A 13,259-nucleotide genomic window follows, 5' to 3' on the forward strand; every position below is an offset into this window, starting at 1 on the left:
TAGTTGTCAATGATTGGAAGATGGTGACTGTTTGTACTGTACATAGCAACTTGTGTGGTATTTGCTTCTGTTGAATATATATATATATTTTCCATAGGTTCAGGATTGAGTCTTTGTCTTTATACTTGATGGTTTTGACTTTTGGACCACCCTATAGATCTGTATTAACTCCAGATATTTGATACATGATCTATCCACTGTCCTATGTATGATTTTGGTCTGATAGAAATGGACCTTCATGTCAGGGTTCAATCCCATTTTCATACTGTCAAGCTCTCATGATCCCTATTCTTTTAGGTTAGCTACATTTAAGCTCCTTGATCTGAAGAATGTATGCATGTGTAATGGATCTGAAATAAAGACAATGGGAATTTAACATCATTGTAAAACAAGCAATCAGTCATGGTTACAATAAAAAAATCATCAAAGGGCTCAAGCATCATGTGTAGCATGATGCTTGAGCCCTTTCTAGCTCCCAGCCTGCTCCAGATACATACAAGGTGGTAACATATACTGCATCATTAGCTTCTATATACAGAGAAATAGCTTGCAACTACAACACCAACAAGGCCCTCAAAAGGAGCCCATCCATATTTAATCTAATTAGAAATGCCAAAGATCCGCCAACTTGGCAATATTCACCAGGGATATATTCCATCGCTAGTATGGACGAGATCCAATGAAGAATTAGAATACACAGGAGCCACATGTCAGCACATTACCACCCATCTACAGGAACACCGATCTGACATATCAAATGGCCTGTTAACTACCACCCTGTCAACATACATTGGGGACCCTGATGTAAAGGTCCATTTTGATTGGGCCATAATCATACATAGAACAGTGGATAGATCACATATCAGATATCTGGAGTTAATGGAGAGCTACAAGGTAGCCCAAAAGTCAAAAGCCATCAACTATAGAGAGGACAGCACAATCCCAAACTCGTGGAAAATATATATAAATTCAACAGAAACATATTCCATACAAGTTTCTACGTACAACATTCCACCAGTCACTATCCTCCAATCATCAATGACTACAGAAAGTTTATGATCCATTCCAGAAATGTGCAATTCAAATTTTAGAACACCAGCCTGAGGATGTCCTTTTAAAAATGGACAAAAACATTCACTTCTCAAAGTGAGCAGTTCTTTTATGCTAGTTTATTTGTTTTGTGGCATAGTGGATCTCAGATTAATTTAACATAATGCACGTTCTGGTATTTGCCATTGTTGACTTTGATTACTATAAATAGTTATAAAAGTACCATTGTAAGACATTAATATACTATCACATGACTTCACCATCTAGCATTGTTTTCATTTCTATATACTATGTCAAATTAAGTCTGACATAAGATATGAGCTGCAGTCAGATTGTCAGAACAGCAGACCATTGTAATATCTGTATATCATTGGTACATTAAGATTCAACAGAAAACATAAATTACAAAATATTGTGTTTATTAGACTATTTAAAATAATGTTAAACATTTACATATATTCTAAACCACAGTCTGTAATTTTAGCATTCAAGTTAATCTGTGTATTTTCATTAATAACAGAGATACTTAAAAGTGATTTATTATCTTCAACATTATTTTTCAAAAATAAATAATAATCAACAAATTTTTTCCATTGTTTTCCCATGAAATCAAAAGTTATATTTGGTGGCGCATTTTTATTTGCCATGCTTTCAGGCTCAGTATTTTTCATCAAGGCTTGTTTAGTAGCAATCAAAATCAGATTATAATCATTAACTAGTCTCTTTAAAGTCATCACCATAGATCCGTAATAATCCTCTAATTTCTTATAATTATCCATAAAATTCATTCTGTCTAACCAATAAAATGCTGATATACTGTCTACAAATATAATACTTATATCATTTTCTGTTAATAATTTTTCCAATGAGCACAATGTGATAAGAAATTGTTCACTGTTGGAACATTTCAGTATATACAATTTTTGCAATCTTTCTTTAACAAAACTCAACACATTGTCGTCGTGCAAATTAATAACATCATGTCTTTTTGAATTTTCCCGACGAATTCGCTTCTCTATTAATGTAACTAATCTCAGCAGGTTAAAGTGATAATCATTATCAATAAGTAGGACATTACAATCAATTCCATTCAGTATTATTCCATTCCAAGACTTTGGAAGTATGCATTGACTAATGAAATGATACAAAATTTCAGTTTTTCCTGATCCTGCTTTACCATAAACCTCAACTACTTGTTTTGGATGTAAATTTGGAAATATAACTGGATCAAGATTAGCCAGATAATCTCGAGATCCAAGTCTTGCTAATAACTGAAATTAAAAAAAAAAATAAAAATAATAATAATATAAAATATACAATTTGTATTGAAGAAGTTAAATAAAACTATATAAAAATCTCAAAGCTTGATAATTATATTTAAGTCAAACGTCTGCTAAAATAATAATGTAATGAATAGAACTAAATAGAATAAAATTATGCAAAATATCTTCTAAAATATAAAACAAAATGCAAACTCAAGAAAAAGTTTTAGGTGAGTTAGTTCATAGTTGTTTTATACAGTAAATGTCATAATAATAATAATAAACACAATAAAATCACATACATTATAGACATAGCCATTCCAGACACTCACAATGTACAAAACACATTCACTGGAAAAATCAGCAAGTACACAGAACTCACCCAGGAAATAAGGCACCTGTGGAGGATGGATAGGGTGCTAATTTTACCTGTTGTTCTCTCCTGTACAGGTGTGATACCACACACACTACACAAAAGCCTGGGAACATTACAATTGAATAGAAATACATACATCACACTACAGAAGGCCACAATATTTAATACATGCCATATTGTTAGGAAATTCCTGAATACTGACAATGACAATGACACTGACACACTTATTTAATTTTAGTTTTGTTTTGGTTGCTATGCCTTGACTCTGGTCAAAGATGGGGGTCAAAGATTACCCAAGATGGTGGTAATGATTACAAAAATTTGTCACGGTAGTTTGCGTATAAGGGACATTAATTAAATTTTGGTGGTTAAAGGTTGAGGGAGTGGGGAAATATGGGATCAGGTGTCATATCTCAAGTGGGGTTGGACTTAATGAAGATTTTATTTATTAGCATTTACAGTTTTTATAAAACTCATCACTACCTTCAAAATTAAGTTTTTTGCCATTTTATAATAATAAATAATACAAAAATTTTTTTATAAAATCTCAAAACAGATGGCACCACACACAATTTTATTTATTATGATTAATGAGATTTTATTTAGAAAATAGCATTCATAACAGCTGGGAAAGTTATGCAACTTTTTTGTTGGATTTTTTGGTTTGATTTCGTTTTATTTGGATAAAAATTATCCAAAAAGGAAAAAACTAACTTCTAAAAAATAATTAGTGAAAAATATTTACAGTAATCATAAATTTTGTAATTTCATGCACAAAATTTGATAATTTTAAATCAACACTTTGAAACTATATGTAAGGAGTGTAAAAAGTCTAAGCATAAAGGAAATATGCTTAACATGTTTTCCTTCATCTTTGCAGATAAAGTATCACTTTTTTGTAATTATCAAAACATATCTTGACAATAATTCATTTTGATTTATAATTATAAACTTTTTGGATACATTTACAGTACATATAGTCTGATCAATTAAATATACATTAGATTATGTACAGTCTAGGTACGCTGATTACTGTATGTGCCACAATCCTAGTTAAGCATAAAAATAGCATTGTTTTTGCTATGGAGTTGGTGACAGCAGACATGCTAGCACAAGTGCGGGAGGAATTAGGCTATTGTCTTGACATTGCTTATGAAACTATGGGAAGTGACGCAAAACACTTCGATATTGTGAAAGAAAATTTCTCAACCTGCCTTATAACAGGTATCAAAGATAGTTTTAATGACTTCCAGCCCCAAACATGAGAACTAACTAAACCTTGAGCAATGAATAGAAAGGAACAAACTTCCAGGTATCATGCACGACGACTCTGTAGCCACACACTACAAGGGTCCTCAAACTTTTGACTGTTGATCCCTTCAAAGATTCCTTGACTTTTTATGCCAATACAATTAATAATAATTAATAAATAAATAAATCTGGTACACCAATATTACCCATACACCATATTCATTGAAAAGATCTATTTAGTGTGCAAATTTACAGCCCGAACTGTCATATATAACCAGTGTACTTTTTCTAAAAAAGAACTATCGCCAGTTCACATACAGCGACTGAACATATAAAACTGTTTTTAACGAGCAGCCGCCATTACTACATATTAGCTATCGATACTTTTTTAATACTATCTGCCGGTACGGCACATTGCAGCCAAAAAATAGCCCCGTACGTAATCCACGGGACTAATAATTTTTAACAAACTTTGCAATTAACTCTTGTTCTAGTCATCTAGATCAGAACTCTGCAACTAGTGTGTCACAAAATGATGCTAGATGTGCCACAGCACAATGCCTCCAAGAGAAGATAGCTCACACGAATATGATAAATACATGTTGATTCAAAAGAATGTTTATTGCCACTGACATTTGTGACAGAAGAAATTCTATCTTCAACTGTTTATACCTTTGAAGTTACATTTCATAGAATCTGTGCAAATGTAAATTTAAGCATAATTTGTATTTAGTCAAGGCTACGTCTCGTAGAGGCATGGTTCCTTTAACTTTTTTGTTCTTATGAGTATCTGTTAAGGTCCCAAATGTGTATCATTATAAGCCCTTGGCATCGTTTGGACACCACTAATATTTAGAGAAACCCAATTTTATTAAAATAGTTTGCTGTGTTGCATTATTATACTATATAAAACTGATTATAATGCACTCAACCTGTATTCCGGTTTCCCATTTTATAACAGATTCTTCCATTCCAAACAAACCGCCACGTGTGCTACAATCGTTCGCCCTCTAGTGAGTGGATTACTATTATTGTTTATCATAAATAATTACTTATTAAATTATCATCAAATTTCACATATATTTAAGTAACTTTTTTCTATACATTATTTTTAAAATTAATATTCTATTTTTTTATTTATTCTTTTGAAGTTTACTAAAAGTATATATATATATATATCTGTTGTTTGACGAATAAAAGTTATAATTACAATTAATTAATCGTATTTTTATTCGTTAAAATTTGTTTATTAATTAATGACAATTAATAATAATGATTACTATTTTATTTTTATATTTAGACATTATACTTTAACAAAGCCTTCAGGGCAGCGGTCTCAAACTCAAACGCAACAAAGCGCCAGTCAAATAGATATATATCAGACGCGGGCCGTATTCAATATTATTCGGTAAACCAAAACATACTGTAATTTAAAAAAAGGCTGTAACAAAAGCTCTTTTGTTTCCAGACCTTTACGAATTATGTAAACAGAAGTTTGAATTTTTTTCTGTTTTAATACCCGCAAGATGTTGAAAACATTGATTTTTAGAAAAGAAATCAATAAGGCCGCGGGCCGCCAATTTGCGACCCCTGCTTTAGGGCGTTTTCAACACTTAAATAAGGCCACTTTCATATAGAAAGTACTTCCAGGAGACATGCCCCTTGGTAGATCGCTCAAGTGTCGCGTTGACGTCTCCCATCAAACCAAGTTATTAATACAAAAGCACCCTATCGCAAATAATAATCTTACACAATACTGATCTTATATATTATTTTTTTCGGCGAATGACAGGCGAGGTAGCATTCCAGCCATAGCGGGAGCCACAACGAAAGAACCAAAGGATACTTTTATCGAAACCCGTCATTGGTACTGCCATTCCGTTCATGCAAAATATATTCATATATTAATATCGTTTAATTGATAGGTCTTATCACTAATGCAAGATCGAACACTCACGATAAACTGTGGTTCGAACCGATTTTTATGATGTAAACTATCCAGCAACACTCACAAATTCAAAGGAGAAGCCACCTTTAAGGCAATTGCTTCAGTTTAAACCGTGTTTATTTGAGTTTTATATAATATAGATTTTACATTTAAAGTCTATTAATAATAGAAAAAAAAAGAAAATAGAGATTATCGATGTAAAAATGTTTAAATTTTAAAATGGGAAATTTATAGCATTGATATAAAATGCAGATTGCTTTAAAGTTTAAGAGACGATTTTCTTTCTATTTTTTTTATGGATATAAAGAATTGAGAAACGAACGGAAATTGCCAGATATTAGTTTTGATTCCCGAGAAAGATGCTGAATATTTAATGGTATTCGTACATCCTTTAGGGCGTTGTCTCCGAATGTGTTATCTAGAGATTGGGTGTGGTTGAGAAATTGCCATCTTCCATCCTTCCACAATGATCTCGGTCAGTCAGATGAAAATCCATGGGAAACAAAGTTGTCACTTTCACAGAAGAGCAGCTCGAAGACTATCAAGTAAGCTCCCTTTCTTCCCTCATTTATTTAAAATAATAATTAAAATATACAAATTTACAACTACTATTCAATTAGTACCTTAACGTGTATAATTTATGAAACAATTAACATTATAGGACTGTACATTTTTTACTAGGAAGGAAATATTGAGGTATTTTATACTCGATTCTGTAATTGTACTCATATTTAATACTTAAAATTATTAATTAAATATTATGTAAATTAAGGGTACAGAAGCGGTATCGAGAATTAGACCCTCAAAACGTTCCTCAGGTTATGACAGGAGATGAAGCGCATACAGTTGTTGTTTCTTTGGAGAAAGTGGAGAAAATGCCTGAACTTAAGGTGATGTAAAAATAAAAACACCTCTTTTAAAATATTAAATTTTATATTTAATAAATAATCAATGTATTATTTTCTAGGAAAATCCATTTCGTCAGAGAATATGTAAAGTATTTTCCCATGATGGAAGTGGTAACATGACTTTTGACGATTTCTTGGACATGCTTTCGGTACTCAGCGAACAAGCTCCGAGAGATATAAAAGTCGTCTACGCTTTCAAAATTTACGGTGAGTTAGTAATATACGTTACAATATAATAAACACTCGGTCCCCATGCCGAAAATAAACCATTAGGAGGATAGATTAATACATGAGGGACAAGTAAGAGTGCCTACACGAACACCTTTTCTCGCTTTTCCAAGCTTGATATGCCTGATTATTATTGATTTAATCTATTAAAAATAGGTTTATATTATCTGGTAATGCAAGATTTTTTTAAAAAAATAGGACGTAAACACGACACAAAGAATAAGGTTGTGACGAATTACTGGCGGTTTATAGGACCTATTTCACTTTTCTAGCCAGCACTATTACGTGTAATAGTAGCCTAAGTTTACATGATTAAAAGGAAATCATGTATTGTATACGCCTACTGCATACAGCATAAGCTGGGCAGCTAGAGAGGACAGCCACCTCAGAAACCTCACCCCTCTGTAGTTAAGGCAGAGTAAACACTACACGGATTTGTGAGGTCTCTTTTATATAAGTTTATATAAAGCGAAACCTATTCCTAGGATAGTTGATATCGTACAGGATCTAGGATCCTTTCTAGCAGTGTTGTCATGCAAATATTTGTGTCTGAGACACCAGATTACCCTGGACGTTTAAACTGAAATTTGTGTATTTATATGTTTTAATTACTTATTAATGAATTTCGTATATATTATAGACTACGATGGAGATCAATTTATAGGAAATTACGATCTTCAGCAAGCTGTGGTGGCTCTAACTAAAAATGAACTAACGCCCGAAGAAGTGCAGCTTGCCTGCGAAAAGGTTTTAGAGGAGGGTGACGTCGACGACGATGGAAAATTATCATTTATGGAATTCGAACACGTGATATCTAGAGCGCCCGATTTCCTCAGGTACGAATTTCGATAATTCAAATGATCTTACCATTAAATTATTTTTTAAACAATAAAAATAAATCTCTCATTTTTTATAGCACTTTTCACATAAGAATATAAAGAATGGATCTAATAGTTCTGGCTGGACCAAGAATCAACATATCAGTGTTAGAATAGGACACGGTTTAGAGAATTAGAATATTATTAAAATTTAAGTATATCTTAGCCTACATTTAAACAGAATCTAGTCATACAACATAGTTATTTCTCATCAGCTATTATTATAAATATCCAAAAATATTTTTTTTAAAAACGTAGGAACTTCATTGAGGTTACAGGGAAATGGGTCATGGATCTAATGTTCGTCTTGCGAGACGTGTTTAAAAATCGCTAATTTAAAGAATGAAACCTGAAAAATCCGTCATTCTACCTCCGAAGTACGAATAAATGTATCTAATTTAATAATATAAATGTTTCTTCCACCATTGGAAACCATTACGTAAAGCGGTTTCAACGTTGAATTATATCAGCGCTTAACAAAGAAATTACTCATGCTTATACTTAACCCACGCTAACGAGAAGCGATTATTATGAAAATAAATAAATAAATAGTTCTAAGAATGATTATTAAAACAACAGAATATTCGTAGAAACACGTGGTTCCATTAACACCAGCTCGAATCGACTTTAATTTTTGTGCCGTATAAAAAGGTATTTAGAAAATACTTTTAACAAGGCCGAGTAGTTTTTAAATTTTCCATTCAAAGGGACGTAATAAAAATTCGAAATATTTATTTTTCTCGTGCAAAACCCGTTTAGAAATATGGCATGAAAGATCCAAAAACTATGTCGCTTGGCACGACATCCAGAATGTAAAAAAACTAGTTAAATCTTACATTTAAAAAAATCCCTAACATTTTCCGTCTTTATTATAAATAATATTCGTCATTATTGTAATTTAAAGATGCTATCTGTATTGACCTTGAAAGCCTCAATGTTAAGGACAAGGACAATTGTATAGAAAGGGCTGGACACATCACGACCGTCGTGATGTCATACGAGGGAAAGTTTTTAACCTATTGTCTCCGAGACGACATTTTTAACCTTTATCGTACCGTTTAACTTTCGCTTAAAATTACGTAATCCTCTTACGAGCTAGCCAATTAAAGTTTATTTTATTTTATTCCCGTTTCTGATATGTCTGTCTGTCTGCCTACCCTCACTTTTTTCAAAAAGAATTTAATCTTCTGTACATTAATACCGTTAAATAAAGTTTAAAAATCTTATCGAACGAGCTTGATTTATCATCTTTAGCATCGATTAAAGGCAAAAGTTCTTTTTAAAATAGTTAACTGAATGTATTTATATTAAGCAACAGGAAAGAACACGAAATTAGCATATTATTCATCTGTACAAAGTTCTATCTTAGGTTTAAAATTATAGAAAAAAAAAAGAATTCGCTTCGTGTCACTTCTACGTATCAAAGGTCAAAGTTCAGCGGGCCGAGAAATCCAGTTTGCTTTTCAGGAAGGAAATATATCTTTAAAGGAAAAAGTATTTCGGATCTGTCATATAATGGTGTTGTTTATAGACACGTTAACTGAATTTTTGAATATGAAAAAATATATATTTATATGTTTCTAGAATACAAAATAATAATTATTATAATATCGGTATTCTTGGCATAGATTTGATTTATAGATACCTGTAATGAATATCAATAAGAAAATGTAGAATTTTCCTCCATTTTAATCCGAATTAAACGTGGATCGGTGAGTTTAACTAAGATTTTAAACCACCCATAAAGTAACTCTAACTGGAATTACGATTCTAACACCCTTTAATGCGTGTTAAAACTAAATATAATTCGATATTCAGAAAACGTTTGTTTGTCTGTCTTTCTGTCACCATTTCTCACTCCCCCATCTCAGTATTAAATTCGATTTTACTGGATAATAACCGATTATTCTTTATCCGGAAGGATTTAAGATAAGAAAAAAAATCTTAATAAGGAAACAACACTATTGTTAACACACTAATTATTAGACATATTTAAACACTGAAGAAGGTATTGTAAAAAATTATCTAGAACTTGTGACTCAAGATCCCATTTTCAGATCTGACATATGTGATGCTATTTATCATCTTTCTATAATGCACAATGACGCAATTAACCTTACAGGCAGACATCAGTTGTATCGGGGACCCGGATCTATCCAAGACCCCGTCTCAAGGCTAACAAACACTTTACTTGGGGGACCTTTACGTCTTACCTACATAACTGACAATACATAAAGGTGTATAAAGTGTAGAATTTACATATATATACCGAGCTCTCCTTCTCACTTTACTATATAAAAGATCCTTTATTAATTTTCCTTTTCCTTTATGTATTAACTTTCGGCGCATTCCTGCATAAACAGGAAACAAGAGAGTACGCGATTCAAGTTTTCTTCTTATTTTTTCTTTAACGTAAGGTGATTTGTTCTGGAAGCTAGTAAAACTTGTATGTGTCATCCAATTTGAGGCGACAGAAGGCACGTGAAAGAGAAAGAGGGTCAATAGGTAGTGTCAGAACTTGCCCTTAAGAGACTCGACCTTCTCTGGCGCACAAAACAGGTACACCTATCGCTGCCAGCTACTCCTAGCTTATTCCTAGCAAAGACAACCGCAATGACTGCAAGACTTGTGTTATTCTTCATTGTCTCTCTTATTACAGGTAGGAATTTTTCATATCCATTACACCTTTATAATTCAATTTTCATTAATTAAGTTGTTTATAATAGATATTTTATTACAGTTATTATCGTATTATGCTATTTATTTCCTATTTAAAATAATTAGATAAGCTTTCTGATGGAGGAGGAGTTTCCGGAAAATATACCAATAATTTTATATTATTTTCTCCTAAAAATTGATTTTAAAATATAGGAACCCTTAATTAAGGGTCCTACACATATAATTAATTTTAAATTAACAATATTTTCCTATTTCTTAAGGGAATTTTTCCTGTAACTGAGGGTGCTTAAACTTTACTTAACCTGATTCTGTAAGAAATAAAGCGAATTAATTATAATATTTTTGAAGACATTTAATTTTAAAAAAAATTTTATAATCTTAAAATAATAATAATAATAATAATAACAATAAAATTTTCCGGTACAATTGATTTTAAAGCGATCGTAAATGTATCGTTTTGCCCTTCAGACGTGTTTTTAACACACAAAAAACACAGTACTTCCGGCTATTTTCTTCGATATTACACAATAAGTTTCTAACTTTTATCAGGAAAATTTCCTCGTGTGTCGAAATTTAAAAATTCTTTTAAAAATTTAAATATTTTCATAAGTTACCAGACAAATCATTAATTTGAATACTAATCAGGTGTTTTGTAATATTTTAAAATAGTCGTCGCTTCTAACAAAACTTCTTGTTAAAAAATTAGGTCAGGAACGAAGATGATAACTAGTAGAGGGTAACTTGTTGTTTGCTCGAACAATATCATTTCGCAAGTTTTTTGGTATTGCCGCAACTTCACAAAAAAGTCTGGTCCGTGACACCTTCTTTTGTTATCGCTTCAGATCAGAAATTTATTTTAGTATTCTAATGGAATCTAAATAAATAAAAGATCCTTCAATTTTATAATTTCAGGTAACAGAGCCCAGAGGGATGCCATCTGCTCTTCGGGCGATGGGTTCTATCCTCACGAACAATTCTGCGATTACTATTACGAATGCGAACAAGGCGTTTCTAGAGTGAGAACTTGCCCAAATGGATTAGCATTCTCTGGAAGAAATAGAGGATTGGTTGATAATTGCGATTATCCTCATCGAGTCGGGTGTTCCGAAAGAGGATTACCCTTGGGTCGTGAGTACAAACGTTACTTCGTATTCGATGAAAATTTTTTTAAAGATTCTAACAAGTTATTCTTGATAATAGAAGCTCCGATCAGTACAGAACATTGTCCGTGGCAGTTTGGCCTCTATCCACACGCGAAAAGCTGTACCAGATATTGGCAATGTTGGAATGGTACAGCCACAATCCATCTGTGTCCTTTATCGCTTCTTTACAACGAAGCCATCCATTCTTGCGACTGGCCCGATAATGTTCCCGATTGCCAAAAACATCGTAAGTATCTATCGAATTATCATAGAAGGTAGATAAAGACTGAAATTATTATTTGTATTTATAGCTATATGTAAAGATACATCAAATGGAAGAGTGTCCATCTCGAAATCTTGCGTCAGATATTGGCAATGTGTCGGTGGTTATCCACGTTTACAGAGATGCGCTGCTGGATTGGCTTTCAATTCTATCAATTTGGCTTGCGAATTAGCACAGATTGTTCCTGGATGGTGAGCTTATTTCTTAGATAATTTCAATTAAATATAAATGGGTATGATTTTACCGATATCTTTTTTTTAATTCCAGTGAACCTGCTGGAAGTGTTCGTCCCGCCGAAAGTTTCGGACCAGCTGCACCTAAACCAGCTACGGATTTAGACAATAATTTCGATGACGAAAGCTAGTTTTGTCTACCACAAAATTTTAATTTGATCAATTTTAATTTGATCATAATTTTATAGTATGTAGCGCTATTGTATTTTGACAATTTTGATTAAAAAATTTTTAAATCGGGTCCATACCAATCTTTAAAAATTTGTATTTTCCTGATGTATTTAGGAAGACTTTTTTAAAATGTATTGTTTATTTTCAATTAAATGTTTTTAATTAAAAATTATATTCTTTCCTCTACTTATTTAATTAAATTCGCTTAAGTTAATCGACGAATATGATAATTTTCTCTAAAATTTATTATACAAAGCCGGCATAATTAAAGAGTAGGTGCTCGGAGCTTCTTGTAGGAAGAACTACTGGGCAAATTCAACCAAATTTGGGCATACGAACTGGGATTTTTGGGAAAAGTTTTACTTTGAAATTCAGTCGCTAGGGTAATATTTGGCGCTGCTTTCTTCATGCGCATATTAGGCCTACGTACGTTTTCTAACAAATATCCGAAATTTATTAGAAAACGTATGTAATATGAACATTAATAGAAGAGCGCGCCAAATTTTCCCCTAGCGATTGAATTTTAAAGTAAAACTTTTCTCGAAAATCCAAATCGCATACTCGGGAGTACGTGTATAAAATTTGACCGATATTTGTCCGATAGTTCTTTCTACAGAGCTCTAAAAACCAACTTTTTAATTACCCTATAAATTACAATAAATTTTAATTACAATCTATTTTAATTATTAATGCTCAATTTTTCCTCCTCCTCTTCCCTCTTAGTATGTTGGATGTTGTCTTCTTCGGTGTTTTCATCCATTGTAAACACTCAATTCATATTAATTTACAAAATGTAATAATGAATATTGTGATGACTAATTGCTGTATTCATTACCATAAATACATAATA

At 32.1% G+C, this 13,259-nt stretch overlaps 3 protein-coding genes across 4 annotated transcripts; 2 read left to right on the forward strand and 1 right to left on the reverse strand.

The window, feature by feature from the left end:
* Positions 1 to 1,462: 1,462 nt before the first annotated feature.
* Positions 1,463 to 4,939, reverse strand: LOC136979658 (DNA repair protein XRCC2-like). The gene is made up of 2 exons (XM_067275687.1): positions 4,872 to 4,939; positions 1,463 to 2,321 (listed from the first exon to the last, which is right to left on the reverse strand). Exons 1-2 carry the CDS (start codon positions 4,908 to 4,910, stop codon positions 1,500 to 1,502), a joined length of 861 nt encoding a protein of 286 aa, XP_067131788.1. The 5' UTR covers positions 4,911 to 4,939; the 3' UTR covers positions 1,463 to 1,499.
* On the forward strand, positions 4,923 to 8,020 carry Cib2 (Calcium and integrin binding family member 2). Of its 2 annotated transcripts, XM_067275690.1 has the most exons (7): positions 4,923 to 4,952; positions 6,283 to 6,432; positions 6,549 to 6,583; positions 6,660 to 6,777; positions 6,855 to 7,002; positions 7,664 to 7,859; positions 7,940 to 8,020. In XM_067275690.1, the coding sequence occupies exons 2-7, from the start codon at positions 6,382 to 6,384 to the stop codon at positions 7,959 to 7,961; spliced, it is 570 nt and encodes a 189-aa protein (XP_067131791.1). In that variant the 5' UTR covers positions 4,923 to 4,952; positions 6,283 to 6,381; the 3' UTR covers positions 7,962 to 8,020. The 2 variants fall into 2 exon arrangements, with proteins under 2 accessions (XP_067131791.1, XP_067131790.1); XM_067275689.1 differs by lacking the exon at positions 4,923 to 4,952 and having other exon boundaries at positions 6,163 to 6,432.
* Positions 8,021 to 10,284: 2,264 nt separating this feature from the next.
* LOC136979660 (protein obstructor-E-like) lies at positions 10,285 to 12,581 on the forward strand. Its single transcript, XM_067275691.1, has 5 exons — positions 10,285 to 10,560; positions 11,493 to 11,708; positions 11,781 to 11,969; positions 12,034 to 12,196; positions 12,273 to 12,581. Exons 1-5 carry the CDS (start codon positions 10,515 to 10,517, stop codon positions 12,367 to 12,369), a joined length of 711 nt encoding a protein of 236 aa, XP_067131792.1. The 5' UTR covers positions 10,285 to 10,514; the 3' UTR covers positions 12,370 to 12,581.
* The last annotated feature ends 678 nt before the right edge of the window (positions 12,582 to 13,259 follow it).

Source organism: Centruroides vittatus, unplaced genomic scaffold (assembly GCF_030686945.1).
Source record: "Centruroides vittatus isolate TY-2023 unplaced genomic scaffold, ASM3068694v2 contig_630, whole genome shotgun sequence".
Taxonomy (NCBI): Eukaryota; Metazoa; Arthropoda; class Arachnida; order Scorpiones; family Buthidae; genus Centruroides; species Centruroides vittatus.